Source organism: Haplochromis burtoni, unplaced genomic scaffold, assembly GCF_018398535.1.
Source record: "Haplochromis burtoni strain Fernald_Lab_line unplaced genomic scaffold, NCSU_Asbu1 Contig_4, whole genome shotgun sequence".
NCBI lineage: Eukaryota > Metazoa > Chordata > Actinopteri > Cichliformes > Cichlidae > Haplochromis > Haplochromis burtoni.
The window spans coordinates 3,686,966-3,703,124 of NW_024582365.1; the positions used below are offsets into that span (position 1 = coordinate 3,686,966).

At 40.7% G+C, this 16,159-nt stretch overlaps 1 protein-coding gene across 3 annotated transcripts in view; it reads left to right on the top strand.

Annotated features, from left to right (window-relative positions):
- macrod1 (mono-ADP ribosylhydrolase 1) overlaps nucleotides 1–11,191 on the top strand; it is a 147,068-nt gene extending 135,877 nt beyond the window's left edge. Inside the window, exons 9-11 of one of the 3 annotated variants that reach the window (XM_005913346.3) lie at nucleotides 3,221–3,302; nucleotides 6,033–6,062; nucleotides 10,683–10,794. In XM_005913346.3, the coding sequence (XP_005913408.1) occupies nucleotides 3,221–3,302; nucleotides 6,033–6,037 (87 nt within the window). In that variant the 3' untranslated portion in view covers nucleotides 6,038–6,062; nucleotides 10,683–10,794. Of the gene's footprint in view, nucleotides 1–3,220; nucleotides 3,303–6,032; nucleotides 6,063–10,682 lie in introns of all 3 variants that reach the window. The other 2 variants (XM_005913345.3, XM_042221383.1) reach the window with 2 other exon arrangements.
- The last annotated feature ends 4,968 nt before the right edge of the window (nucleotides 11,192–16,159 follow it).

Sequence of the window (16,159 nt, forward strand, 5' to 3'; positions counted from 1 at the left end):
AAATTGAAAACTGCAAACATAGTAAGGTGCAAAATGGACTCAAGACACAGGTCAGTATGCCTACATTCTGCATCAAATGTAATAAAAATCGAATCATTTATGTGCAGAAAACATACCAGTTTTAAAATGTAGCTGCTGTTGTTGTTGTTTTGTTTTTTGGGGGACCGGGGGGGTCTCGAATTAGACTCAGAGTCAACTAGAGAGTCTCATCAAATCCTTTTAGCAGCTCTTCTGGCTTTTTATTCATAATCACGAGCTTCTTCAGCAGATTGAGCTTTTTAGTTGCATTGAGCTGCAAAGCCCCACCCTACTCTTACAATTTAATTACACTTCTGCATTATGTCTATGGGGTAACTTGCGTCATAGCTGGAACCCCATTTTAACCCTACGCCGCAATCTTCTGCATAACCTGACGTGCACCTCGCTAGAAATGTAACCACGCGTTGGGTTGGGATCAAAGGAGCTTCCGGTTACTGCACAAGTTAGGATGTAAATTTCCCACAGAAGTCTAAATTAAACGTTAGCAGCAGTGTGTGATACTGCAAAACCAAGTAAATACAGAACCAATATCACTGATATTTTTAAACTCTAAAGGCGGCTTATGTACAGGAGAGCAGTACAAGATGATTTATGAATTTAATGTACCAAACTTGGAGAGAAACATATTAAAGTATCAGTCCTATCACATCATTAGGGATCCAATGTCAATGTTGGCATCAATACAATCGATCTGCTCTCCCCTAACTCTTGGGGTGTCGTCACACCTGTAACAGTTTTTAATCTGTTCAAATCAAATTATTCCCCCACTTGGTGCCGTTTGTTTCTGCAGCTGTAAACACAGCAATCACATTCAGACACAGACCACAACAACAACGTTCTGGTTAAAGTTGGTCTCATTATAAATGACTTCAAAGTGGTTCCTTTATGGACATGGTCCAGTCCAACTACCAAGTGTACACTGCAGGCTTCAACACCTTCCTCTAGCTGGGTTTGCTTTGCATTCTGGGAATAAGCAGTACCACAGATGTACTGTAGCAACTAGCCTCCTACATACAGTTATATGCCCAGGTAAATATAAATGCTAGGAGAAAACTCTTCACGTTATCTACTACTCCAGGACCCAGCACCTTCTCTCTGTGTTTATTTTTGATGCTCGCACTGCTGACGCATCTTGCCAGTAAGCAGACTGAGCATTCTCACGCGGTTTGTAGTGACACGTTTTGGTCCTCCATGTGGAAAGAAACCTAACCAAATGAAAAATCTAAAAGTTTACAAGCTCATCAACTGATCGGTATAGCTTTACATTCTCTTAAGTGTGCAATACTTTCATGGACTGTATATCAAAGAGGCCACTCATTGGTTTCTGGTCACCTCTGTACTATTTTGTTGAACAACTTATCTTCTAACACTCTCTGAGTTGGTGAGCAAACTCCATCCAAAAACTTTACAGACAGACATATCTGCTAATTGGTGCTAAATAATAGACTAATAAAAGGAAACAGTAGAACTCACTAAAAGTAAAGCACAAATTTTTTGAAGAGACTGCACCATGCTGGTCAAAAAGGGGAGCCTTGATGTACAAATTCTCTCTTGTTAACCACAGTTAGCCAATTTTTAAAATATTTTTTAAAGCAGATCAAACGCAGCTTGGTGTGAATGAACAATCGTTTTCAGGATGAGGTTTGGCTAATGATCTGTGTGACTTTCAATCTCATCTGTTAAGCAGTATGAAATCCTAAAACTCTAAATTAATAATTTGACTAGTTCCACAATTGCATTATTTCTGGACAAGTTGCGCTATGACTGAAAATCTACTAAATAGACATCGTGGTGAGAATATTGTTTTAGTTGCTGTCGAGCCTGAAGTAAAGCTGAAAAGCACAGTATTATATATATTTTTAGATGCGTCGTTTGTTAAAGGATATGCATTTTCACAAGAGCACAAAGACTAGTGTAATTTCCACAACAGTTGACAGGTTTTCTGTTTGAGAGGGGAATATTTACAGGTTGTGTAACGTGTTTCCATTAACAACAGGCTGTTCTCATAGAGCCATTTACAGTGACTTGCTGTTATTGTTAGCATTAGCATCTCTAGGCTCGCTGCTGCAGTAGTGTGAGAATTAGTTCCCACTTCTACAGTTTTCAAGTGGAGCCACCTTCATGTGGAGGTTAGAAATTTCAAACCTTAGCCTAGGGGATCTAGTTACATTTCCATATCTTCCCTTTTAGCTTCCATGCAAATCCTGGTGAGTGATGGTAATTGTACAGCAAGCCGGGGCTGAAAAACATGGGCTGCAGGCTAGCATGCTGCTGAAATGTCTCTTTGAAAGCACTGAGACTTAAACTCCCACACCAGGCCGAAAGAGATGGAAACAGCCTGGCTATAAATTGCACTGCCTCACCCAAAACAGAGAAATCAAAACCTTTGTAGAGACATTAGGGTGGTAATAATGTTTGTCAGAGTCAGAGCAGAGTAGAGGTTATATCCCTAGAAGCATCGTTTTACTGTAGCTAAAGTAACTTTAATCATTACAGGCTACATCCACAGTGTGTACTGTACTCTGTCCAGATATACAGAGCATAATATAAATATTATAGACTGCAGAGCTGGGGTCTAAACAACATAGGAGCTCGGAGCATAAAGATTCTTTGTCATAAACTAGCTGCACACTCTCAGCCAATGTCTTAAATATTGTTTGAAAGCTACTGTATTATGTTTATGGCTTGTGTGTGTGTGTGTGTGTGTGTGTGTGTGTGTTGTGTGTGTGTGTGTGTGTGTGTGTGTGTGTGTGTGTGATCTGTGTGTTTTGTGTGTGTGTGTGAGAGAGAGGATGATCTCTCTAACCCCTTTATTTCTGCCTCTGTCTTTTTGTCTTTCTCTTTATCACACACATACCCACTCTTTCCCTCTCTTTGCACATTTTCAGCACTCTGTCCCCAGCACACAGAGTAATAAGCGCCTTGTCGTGGCATTATCATAATAGGGAGCTAATAGTGGAGTAATGGACTGATGCATTAGTGGCATTCTCCTGATATTGCGGCCGCACAGTGTCACACATTTTTACATTGTTCCCTGCTGCAACTGATGGATTCAGAGTTATTGCATATGCTTGCAATGGGTCATTTTGTGTGTGTGTGTGTGTGTGTGTGTGTGTGTGTGTGTGTGTGTGTGTGTGTGTGTGCGTGTGCGTGTGTGTGTGTGTGTGTGTGTGTCTGTCAGCTGGACAGAGTCATCTTCTGCGTGTTCTTGCCGAAGGATCGGAAGCTGTATGAGGAGAACCTGCCACTCTACTTTCCTGCTGGTGAGTTTCCTTCATATATATGTGCAGCTACACGTATCAGCAACAACATTAAAACCAGTGACAGATGAAGTGAGGAATACATAATGCAATGTGTTGGGAAACCATGGCTCCTGACATATATACAGGATCGGGATCACACATACAAAAAATAGCCATATATTAATGCAACCAAACAGCTTCTAACATTGATTGATTTTGAGAGGTGTTCCAGGCTGATGTGTAAATGGCTCTGTGAGAGAACAAGTACAGGGAGGGAGCAGCATGTGTTCAGGGCCTGCAGAGAGAAGGAAAATCCATCCATCCATGAGCTTGTGTTAGTTTGTTCTTATATACATATAGCATTTTAGCCCCAGAAAACCAAGATGGATGCAGTGAGATTGGTATAAAATAGCTATAAATGAGTCCTGAACTCTAGAAATGAGTTAACATTTTGCACTTGACTCATGTCAAGTTTTTTTAGACTTCAGTCAGACAGCCCTAAAGATTTGTCAGCGACCCCTAGGAACCACAGGTCACTAGGGAAAAATGTATATTCCACGACTGGTTGGTGAGTGGTTGATGCTTGTCAAAACACTGACTTGGTGGTAGTGAAATTTAAAGGAACTGCGATACAAACAGCAGATGGGAAGTAACAAAGTGCAAATGCTTTGGTTCTGTACTTAGTAGAATTTTCAGGTATCTGTATTTTACTTGAGTATTTATTTTCCTGACAGCTTGTCTTTGTCTAGCTGGAAAAAACAACTAAACCCTTTGTTTCTATGACACGCCATATTGAAATTATATTTTTTAAAGAAAACATTTTTTTAATTGCAAAAATGTATAAATAAACTCAAGTACAGTCAAAGGCTAAAGTCAAATAAAATAAGATATATATGCGAGCTTAAGGCATAAATAATGTACCTTTGTCTTCTTGGAAGACTTTCTGATGTTAATTGGAGGCAAGTTTTTGTTCTGCTGAAAACAGACATTATGATTGTGTAGACATTAATTAATATTAATGATGATTCAGTGTCCAGTCTAACAGCCCTCGGGGTCAGTGGCTCAGCGTTTAATAGCACTTGTATATTTTTATTGGTTTGTGGGTTTTTTTCTGTTTATAAATATTAAGGCAATTTAATTAATAAAACATTTGATATTATGTCACTCAGGGGTTTTCCTGAGTGGACATCAGCGGGGTGGGAGGAGGTGTGTGTGTGTGTGTGTGTGTCTGACATCATAACAATCAGATTCAGTGTTAAACCATCATGTTTCAGTCGGTGCAGCTTTAACTTTTGGTTTGTGTCGCACTTTTTTTATAATTTCACTACCACTCAGCGAGCAGTTTTTCGAGGGTTTGCAGACAAGTGGAGATCTTCCATGCAAACTATTGGCGATGCACACCCGCCAGTAACCACAGCAATCAAAAAGAGGCATTTAGCGTAGCTCTTTGCAGCTATTTTCACCTGGTGACAGCTGGCAACCTACAGCAACCACTAACCGCTTGGGATTACACACTTTCTCCTAGCAACATGTGTTTTCCAGGTCATCAGTAACCACTGCCTAGGCCTGCATGAATGGAATCTTAGATGCATAGCATAAAGTCTGTGGTCAACACTCGCTTTGGTCATTTTTATGATTTGTTCGATAGTAGTTTCAAAATTCATAAACAGGTGCGTAAGAGTGTTTAAAGAGATCAATTATAACTTCTTGTACTCTGTCTTATTCACCATTATTTTATTAAATCACAATGTTTTGGTCCAACTGATCTTCATTAGATAGAAATTATGGCAATCATTTGTTCAATAACAAAAAAATAAATGCCCCACTTGCAAATTTTAAACTTTATGTGTGCTAGAGAAAGCAGGTGGTTAATAAGCGGCTAAATAAGAGTAAGTTGTTGAAGACATTCAGCATCATCACATTAACCATTTCCCCCATAAAGACAACATTTGACGACCTCCCCAGTACCCTTAATGACGAGCCTTGACACCTCATTATATATCAATAAAGACACGGTTTGACCATTAGAATAGTTTCTGGGTTTTTCCGAGGGTAGCCGCAGAGGCGGAGACCACCCTCACTAACCTGCAAACCCAGGCATTTTCTTCTAGAAGCAGAAATATGACAGAAAGCATTCAAGTCAGAAAAAACATTGCAAAGGTTACTCCTAGTGGACTTTAAACACAGGAACTTGATTTTGGTCACATAGTCTTGATTTATAGCCTAACATTATTGTGGTGAGCTACTTTCTTTTGCATTTAAGTTTCAAAAATCACAAAAAAGGGTGTCAGTTTGTAGAGATTTGCTGAACCGAACATGGTGGCATTAAAGCTTTCCCACAGAGCCTTTTTTTCTGATACTCATAAAAAAAGAAAAGCCTATTGATAACTCCCACTGGCATTTTGTCAAGCAACCAAGATGATGCCCGCTTTCAGTTTTTTGCCCTATAAAAAGCATAGTCAGTGTGGCACTTTATGGATAACACGCAGGTTGTACTTTCATTTCTGATCACATGAGTCACCTGAAATATGAATGAATGTTACAAACAATCTCTACGCTCATGAGCTGTCTTATTATAAAAGTTCTCACTGTTGAGCTTCCTTTTAACAGGAAGGACCTTGAGAGTAATGGCAGTCTGTGTGTGTGTGTGTGAGTGTGTGTGTGTGTCCTGCAGCTTCTTTGTTTTGTATTTGATACAAACATGTCTTTTCATTCTGTATCCTGCCTTCATTTCTTCGTCCACCGCTTTAGCCTGACCTGTGGCAGCGACCCGTTGTTCAGGTAACCATCGTGGTGTTGTGCGTCAACATGTGTGGTTTCTTCTATCAACTTAACTGCATTCAGTCTGTTTGTCGTCACGCAGTCTTAACCCCAGTGCAAAATGTAAATTACGTGTCACGGAGGGGAAACTCTGACATTTCCTTCAACCGGCACTCGTCCCATTTTGCAAATAAATTGCTCATATTTAGACCTCAGTTAAATGAAAATGGCATTCTGTGCATTCCTGAGTACAACGGCTGGCCTCAAGCTAGTTAGTGTTCGAAAAGATGCAAGGAAAAAAGAAATGGGCTTTGTTTTTGTTTTGTTTTTTTTCCTGCAGTGGTGAAAAGGGTCTGATTTAAATGAAAAATAACAACCACTTTTTAAGCCTCCAAGGTGCCTTCTTGAGTCATGCCTCACCTGCTTTTCAAAACAGACTGAAAGGAAAGTGTTGTGCCATCGCTACAGATTGATCTATTTGGTTAAACGAAGTTTTGTAAATAAGTAAAATGTATTTAATGTTATGTTGGCTTTAGCTGTGACATGATGACTTTACCCATTTGTTTTGATTACACTTGTGATTTATGGTGTTATATTGCCAAGCAGTCTGGCTCCTAAGCATGATCAGTCATTCACTCAATTATTCAAATTAAGCATCGGTATTACAACTGCAGCCTTAACCCCTAATGTCTTGCTTTACCGCTGCTATAAATCAAACTCACCTCTTGCCTTCGGAACATTTTGAGAGAGAGGTCTTAACAGTCGTATGCTTTCTGGTTTTGTAATTTTTAATGGGTGTTATGTGGCTTGGGACGCAGGTGCTACCAAAGCTGCTGAAAAGAAATCCAACAAATTATCAACCGCAGGTCCTTTGTACGAGTGAAGCCGTGCTTTTGGGTTTGACAGAATTGAAATTTAAATGAGAGCTTCAGATGGAGCCGGGTCACTCTAACACTCATAATAGAGATGCATGGCAGAAATATTAGTGAAATTAACTGAAATCAGGCAAACTTAATCACCACAGAAAAAAGGGAACCAGAGCAGGATTGCAGTGTTTAATTTTAAATGAAAATGAGACCATGAAATTGTCTCAGCGCAGGAAAGTCAAAGCAGAGAAATGCTGCTGGCGCTGGAATATATCACCCTTTGTAACATTAATATGCGTTCTGCAGTTCAACAGTTCAAGAAAACATACAGCATGCATGTCATTTAACATTGTTTTCTCACCTTTGAGTGCTTTTAGACGTGTTGGCAGCAGCAGAGTTCTACATAAAGAAACAAATGTAGACACAGAGAGAGTTTTTCTGTTTTTCACAAACATAGCCTGACAGCCAAGGCGTTAAAGAGGAGTGGGAGAGAGAAGAGAAGAAGCCTGCTTAACCTAAGAGGAGAATCCAATCAACACTGCAGCCTTATCTCTTATATGAACTCACACACCGGGTCAAGAGTCTTAATCTTTTTTAAAATCTTTTTTTGTGAACAGATTTGACCACTAGCCCCCCGAATCTGAAAGGATTTTTCATTTATTACAGTTCAAGGAGGATCAATTGCTAAAAATAATGAGATCTCAAAATGTGATGAACTGCTTTTTATAAGCATTCACTGGCCACTTCATTAGGTACCCGTTGCAAGCACTGGATTGAACCCTTGCTTTCGTTCTTGGGAGCATAGCGTGAACAAGGTGTTGGAAACACTACTCAGAGATGACGTCACACAGTTGCTGCAGATTTCTTAGATGCACATTGATGACACATATCTCCTTTTCCATAACATCTTAATGATGCTGTATTGGATTGATATCTGGTGGCTGTGGAGGCCATTTGAGTACAGTCATTGCTATGTTCAAGAAGCCTGTTTGAGGTGATTTCAGCTATATGACATGACACGTCCTGCTGCATCAGAAGCCATCAGAAGATGAACTCAAAGTGCTTTCTGCTGCTGTCTAAGTCTCATTCACCTAAGCATTCATACAACAATTTTATCTGAGCCTAAGCTCTTTCTGTTGTTCACACATGTTCACACTCCAGTTGATGCACTGGAAGCAACTCTGGGTTTCGTATCTTGCCAAGGATACTGTAGCATTGTGACTGCAGGAGTCAGGGATCAGGGAGCAATGCTTGGGCAGACTGTGATATTTGAATGGCACTCATTCTATACTAAGGGGCCCTGCACACCTTTACACCACCAACAACAGCCTGGAAACCAGGATGGATACACGATTTAATGTTGTTTTTGAGCCTACCATGTAAATTTTACAGAAGAAATCAAGAATCATCAAGCATGACAAATTTCGGTGAGCTCATGTGAATTGTAGCATCAGTTTCCTGTTCCTATTTGACAGGAGTGGCACCCGGTGTGGTCTTCTGCTGCTGTAGCCCATCCATTATGGGTTCAGAGATGCTCTTCCGCACACCTTGGTTGTAACAAGCGGTTATTTGAGTTACTGCTGCCTCAAAGCCATTATTCTCCTCTGACATCTGGTATTAACAAGACATTTTCTGCCAGAGAACTGCTGCTCACTGGATATTATCTTAACTTCAAACCCCTCTCTTTGAACACTAGAGATGGTTGTGTGGGAAAATCCCAGCAGATCAGCAGTTTCTAAAATACTCAGACAAACCCCAAAACCCTGCTACGCTCAGTGACTTGAATCACCTTTCTTCCTCATTCTAATGCTCAGTTTGACCTTAGCAGGGTCTCTACATGCCCAACTGCACTGAGTTGCTGCCATATGATCAGCTAACTATCTATTTATGTCAACACTCAGTTAAACAGGTATACCTAATAAAGTGTCCAGGGAATGTAGATACAAAATATACAGAAAACAATGTATTTGCAGATAAAAGGGGAAGCAGAAGTGGATACTTCCTGCTAAAACGTTTAATGCGCAGGTGTGAGTTTATTTTGAGAGAATCCCACATACGCCCTTACGCTGACCAATACCCAGTAGAGCATCATCAGTGTATTTATCCACTGCTGAAAATGGTACCCAATAAACAAACTATTTATTCTTGTTTGAGTAACGTTTGCTAAAAAGCTGTTATACATTGCCTTTAAAAGTAAAACCACAAGACTAAATATATATGACTATAACAGGCAGTGAACAGTAGTCAGAGTACTGAGCAAAAAGCACCGACCTTGCGCCTCAGCTACCTATGTAGAAAAATAAGCTACAAGGTAAAATCACAGCAGCCCTTTATTTCTGTTTGGCCGGAAGGAAAATGTATTTTTATGTCTAAATCCAGTTTGTCATCAGTTTGTGGATATGTTTAGAGAGACGTTTAGTCATCAGCCACAACAAATCAAGGCAGAAACTCCAGTTCACTTCAGGCCAGTTTCGAAAATGAGTCAGTTCTCATCGACTCCTGTTTAAAAAAATAAATAAATAAAAAATGTTCTGCCTAAAAAAGGAGCAAAAAATTTTTTGGTCATTGTAGCTTTGAGAAACAAGTAGGTGGCAACAAAAGTGGCTGAAGGCACTGTCTTATAGCGATCACTTTTAAACCAATTGTTTTATTTTGGAGCATTTTAATGCAGTTATCTGACAAATAATATAGCCTGCCCAAGTATTTTATTTCAAAGCTAGCACTTTTTTAGCATGTATCTCTTTGTTTGGATGCACCATTCTGATGAAGTTTGCTACCATCAGCTTGTGGCTCAAATATAAAACATGACAGCAGCAGAAACTCAGAGTTTAAAAAGAAAACTCCACAAAGTAGTGGTGAATATTTTTATTTGCAGTCTGTGCACCAGCTATTTTCTCCCTGAGTAGCTAAATATTCTGCTAAAATACCAGACGAAAGAACAAAAATGGATAAAGACTGAATACGCGATTCATATTTTCCAAATATTTTCCTTTTTTTTTTTTCTGCAAATTGACATCTGCCCACCTACATTTTCACTTTGATGACCTTGTGAGGTCAAATTATATCACTGTGCTGTTTACAGCTTGTTCCTCTACCCACAACTGGCCAACAAATATGTAGTTATTGCTTTACAGGCTAAGTGTTAAAGAATGATCAGTGTGTACAGCTCAGAGCATTAGAGGCTGTTTTTTCTTCCTATTTCTTGTAGCAGTAGCTTCCACTCAGCAAGCCAAAGTCTCAAACTGCGGCACAGCCGGTCAGATGCCTGAACCATGAAATCAGCACTTTCACATCTTCACCCTGGGTCAGCTGACCGAAGAGGTTATTTTCCCCCCAAAAATCCAGGTGTGCCCCTTTAAAAAAAGTCTGAGCGAGCTGCTGCCGGCTTTCTCCTCTAATGGATGTGCAGCAGATTTGGTAGCAGTAGTGGTGCTTGGCTGTTAGATGGACCGGAACTGTCTGTCTGTGTGACAGAGCTGCTGCAGGCAGGCCTCCAAGTCTCCACTATAAACCTTATGTGTCTCCAACACCTGGCACTACCTACGCTGGCTGTCTGTCTGATGTGTATGATTGTGTGTTTGCATGTTTTGAGTGCGTCCTTAGCCATGTTGGGCTGAGAGTGACTAATCCTCGCTAACAGATCCCTCTGAAGCAACCAGACGCTCCAGAAGCCAAAATGCTTTTAACCGCTGCATGACCAAGGTAAAATGTTCCCCCCACCGTGTTTTACATGTTTCCATTTCCTCTCTCCCTCTCTCTCTGTCTGCTCCCACAGAGGCCACAGTCAAGAGCAAACTCTAAGAGAGTGGATTTGTCAGATTTGGTTGCCGTGGATACACACCGCTACACTCACATCCAGATTCTTTCTCCTCCTCCTCCTCCTCCTCCTGTTTGCCATTGACGCAGATCAAGACCATCTTCATCAGGAAGATAAGTTGCAAATGGGTGATTGCCTTTTTGAAGTGCTACGGTTCTCCTGCAGATGTTGTCGGAGGAGGTGGTTTTCTTTTTCTCACTTCTTCCCACTAATGCTGAGGTTAGGAGCGGTGTTATGATGACTGTGTGAAATGAGGCAGATAATTCTTATGAAAAATGGACTGCGCGTACTCGTAAGCTTCACTCTACCTGTGATCAGCGGCAGCTTCGCATCAGGCTTACGTCCCCCACCCCCCCCTCCTGATTTCTCTCTTCCCTGTACTACAGCATTTGAATATTAAAATATCAGCATGTGTGCGTGATTGTGACACACATGACAAAAGCTTATTAAAATGAATCTGAGCTTTGTGTGAGCGCAGTGATTATTTCTCTGGTTATGAAAGAGTCGATGAGTCGAGAACACTTCACACGAGCATTTCCTTCTCCACTCTCTGGCATTTCTTTGTGAAAGAGATCGAATAAACTGGAAGATGAAGTCAAACCTTTCTGGAGGAAGTGTGTGCTGCTACAGCCATTTGATATGTCCTGCCGAGAGAGCGCAGAGTGGGAGACTTTATAAATACACTCTATTTTAAACGTGTGCAATTTTTTTTTTAAAGGCAAGCGTTCAGACACCCTTTAAAAGATTATATTGTTATAGTCTAGCCTACTATACTCATATACTCTAGTAAGCAAGCTCACAGTTGAATACCAGTTGAATACTGGAAGGAAAGACGGAGCTTTTCAGCCTGCAGCACCAAGGCTCTCGACCATTCCCCCAGCTGCGTTTAGCTGACTCTTTAGAGTCTTTAAAAAAAAAAAAACTGTTAAAAACTGTTCTGTTTAATCTTCTACTGAAATTCTTTTGTTTTTTAAATGTATTTTTATTCTATTTTAACATTTAGTTCCTTAGAATTATCTAATATCTCGTCCCTAATTCATAAGTTTTGATTATGAATATTCATCACACAGCAAGTTCCTTTTCTGAGGACGTGTTTGACACTTTTTTGAGCCTCTTATTGAGCTCGCTACAGTCTCTGTAAAAGCTGAAACCAAAATTCCCATCAACAAGTGATTTGATGAATCTGTTCCACAAGTTATCTCCAACCTGAAGATTGGGACCCACTGTGCAATCTTAACTCATATTTTAAACACAGAACAATATCTACATATCAAACGTTAGTCTGTTTAAGTTACATGAAGGCAGAAGCTGATACATTTTAAATCATGGGTAATTTTTTTCTGATAATAATAAAGACTGTAGCAAATGTAGGAAAAATCATGAACGTCAGTGACTCGTGTTTAATTGAAATAGCTTCACTGAATTAATCTTGCAGAATGTCAAACGGTGCTAATATTTAATTATCACAGAGCCCTTTTTCTCATGAATGACTAAACAGAACAAATTTGACAAAAATATTTCACTTGGTAATCATACAGTACTGTGCAAAAGTCTTGAGTCATCCCTCATTCCTTTATGTGTAGCTAGAAAAATGGAAACTAGGTGCTGAAACATATGCAAACGGGGATGGAAATACAGTAAAAACAGTCTGCACAAGTCTATCGAGCTTGAAAGCTAATAATTGTTCTCAGTTCTCAGGTCCAGGCTTCTTGAAAGACATTCAAAGCTCTTCTCCAGATGTTGGCCTCATCTTTTTCTTCAAAGTGATCCCACATTGCTTCAGTAACTTTGAGGCTCAGACTCCAGGGAAGCCAATCCATGACTGATAGTGTACCACTGTAAAAGACTGAGTCGACTACAAATCAGTGAAGCCGATCGAGAAATGCCTTAAACCTGCATTCTTGCTAAGCAGAGCCACCAGAGTACGACTCCACTGGCGGAAAACAGAAGTCTGATTAAGTTGAAGCCTGCGACAAATACTCTCATTTTCACTTAATTTATGACCTCAGATGATGTTTTCCCAATAAGTGCTTTTAGTTAGAAGTTTCTGCAAGTTCAGTTTAATATAGCAAGATATTTACTTTACACGTTGTATATACACATATATATGTCATGTTTAAGGCCATTACACAGAAAGTATGTTGCAAAAAAATATCGAGACAAAATTCAGAATTTTCCAGAGCCGTACTTGCCATGTCAAGTGTACTCTATATAAACTGAACGTGTTGTGCTTTTGTGGAATATTCATTTTCTCAAGAAAAGATCAACTGTGTGATCGAGATGATGAGCTCGTCCTGATGTTTCTAAACAAGAAAATGAAGAAATGAAGATTCTGGTTTCATCTTATCCTCACAACAAGGCGGCGGCAGCAGAATTTCATGGTTTGATCCAGGAGTTGAATCACCGTATCACAACTGCTTTCAATAATTTCACAGAGCCGACTGACCCAAAGTAACATACAGTACTGTTATTTGACTCTTTCCTTATCATTCTATATTCAGTACTGGTGCTCTTTTGAGCATCGAGTTCATTTGTTGCCAAATACATTGGTCTGATTGGTCTCCACCTTGTGACTGACAGGTCACTATGTACAAATGTGTGGTGTCCCTCAGTTTCCCGGTCAGACTCACGTGTTGCTCATGAAATCTCGCTCCAAAATCCCTGGTAAAACTGGTAACAGCCACAATGCTCGGGATCTTGTCACAATGGTCACATCCATCTCTTTTATACAGTCTGTGCTCTAAAGGTGCTACATAGTCCTCTCTGTAAGCCAGCTCCCTCTGTCTGATACTGAGCAGGTAGTCTGCTGTTGGCTTTCCATTTTCTCTGAAGGTTGGGGAGCTGCTAAACCTCAAACTGAGGTTGGTAAGCAGTGAAGACAAACTGGTCGCTACACAAAGAGATGAAACTAATAAAACTGCAAAATAAAGCAGTGCTGCAAAAGTATACAATAATTATCTGAAGGTTCATCATAAGTGACCACTTTCTCATTTTCACGTTGTTTTTACACTATAACATTTGATAATTGCTGCTGTGAAACTGCAGATAATTTAAGGTCCTTTTGCTAAAAATGTTTTGTTAGTTTGAGTCTTGTGTTCAGTTGTTATTATGACTAAAACAGAATTTTTCCACCTTATATCTTCCCTTTTTTGTATAGCTACAGCACCTGCTCTTTTTTTTTTTTTTACCAACAACCATCAATTATTTCCCCCTCCTCCTTTCTCACTGTATGCTGTCCAACCTCCCTCCACCCCGTCTGCCTGTCAGAACCCACCATATGCGTATTTCTGCAAACGCCATCATGCTTCTCCCTGCAGCGCATCTGTATGAATTGTTGCGGGATGCGGCCGTCACGTGTCGGCACAACACAGGCGGTGATTTGTGTGAAGCAAAACGAGCGTTTAGCGAGCCATCGTCCCACCCCCACAACTTTCATCAGCCAACAACCATCTTTATTGATTTCAAACAGTCTGCCGTGATGGCGCAGACGCACGGGGGGGAGCGGGGAAGGAAATAAACTACAAAGAATATCAACAGGAAATTGGGAGAAGACCTCCCTTTTTTCTATAAAATCCTCATCTGTCACATAGGGGACTGGTTTTTTGTTTTTGGGGTTTTTTTTCTCGTCTCCTGTGCTCTTTGATTCCCTCCCTGTATGGGCCTCGGTTTCTTCTTCCTCCTTCATCCTTCTCCTCATGTCTCTTCCACGCTGCTTTACTCTACAGGATGGTGGGGGAAAAAATAAACAGATGGAAGAGGGAGGGATAAAGAGACAGAAAGAGGAAGGATGCAAGGGTTCAAACTGAGAGAGGGGGAGGAAAAAAAGGTGGAGATGAAGGGATGAGAGGATGCAGAGCCGGCGGGGGGATGGAGCGGATGGAGGGAAGAGGAGGGGACGGAGAGCCTGATGAACTCATCTAAAGGCGCTCTGGGTTTTTTAATAAGCAGCAGACTGTGAAGCTACTCTCCAACCAGTCACTCTGAATAATGAGAGAGAGAGAGACACGCGCGCACACACATGCAGGATGAGAGGATGAAAAGACAACCAGACTCATTATCTTGCGACCAATTTTCATCACTGTCCCGTCAGTAATCTCTCTCACGGACTCGAACAGTCCTCAGCTCTGTGTGAGATGACAGATGAAGACCAATTACGGTAACTGTTTCGTTAACTTGAAGGCTGATTCCCTGCCATCTTCCAGAACATACACTGATAATCCTGTTGGCCCTAGAAATTACCCACTGCTCACAGCCCACCAACACACCTGTGTGCCTGTGCGTGCGTGTGTGTGAATGTAATACCTTTCGTGGCGAACCCTTTTGTAGTTAAAGAGCTGTGGACATGCAAGTGTGTTTGTTTAAAAAAAAAAAAAACCTGCACTCTCGGGTGTTTAATAAAGAATCATTTCCGGCTGACGACTGCTGTTGCTGACTTTGTTTGATGCACACTAATAGGTTACTGCTTCGTCAACATTTTTTTGGCACCTAAACATATTTGGTGCTGATCTGCTTGGGTTTCTTCCAGCGGGGAGAGACGCAGAATAAACTTCAAATTGCTAATCTGTCTTTTCATTTATTGCTTTCTCGTTGTATCACTTTAATCGAAGCGGCTCCTACTCAGAAACTGATTTACGCTGAAAAGCTTTTTGTATGTAAAACAAGGCAAAGTTTGCTGAATGGTTTTTATTGCAGCAAGCTCTCTTCATCGCGCTGCTCATTGTGCTTTTCCGCGTCTTGGCGGTGCAGTAAATCGCGGCGTGAGGACATAATTCATTCATATGCAGATTTTTGTGATAAATGCACAAAAAAAAATGTCAGTTGTCATGTAAGGTGACACAAAACTCTCTGAGTGCATGTGGAAGGTTATTTGTGTAGCACTACTGAAAACTAAAGTTACACACTGCCTCATGATAAACTCTATCCCACATAATGGGACCATTTAAATCAGTCATCCTGGGAAAGTTTTCATTAACATCTCTGGCTTAAATAAAGTGGGCCCATTGTGATTTTCCTCAATTCCGATCACATTTATATTCATGGTAAAAAGAAAACTAGTCTCACCTTCACTGCTCTCAAACGAAATCAGAGGATAAACGCCTCTAGGTGCTGCTAACCAAATTGACTTGCTTAGCTGATCATCTGCAAGTGTGAGGGCCTCTATAAAAGCAGGAGTTGTGTCACTTTGCTGGTCTGGAGCATTCAGGTGTGTTAACACAGTGCCTAGGAGGAAGACATCAGCCGTGATTTTAGAGAAGCAATCGTTGTTGCCCATCAGTTTGGGGAGGGTTATAAGGCCATTTCCAAACAATTTAAATCCATCACTCTACAGTGAGACAGATTATTCGCTAGTGGAAAACATTCAAGAGGGCTGCCAATCTTCTCAGGAGCAGATGGCCATCAAATTCACCCCAAGGTCAGACCGTGCAATGCTCAAA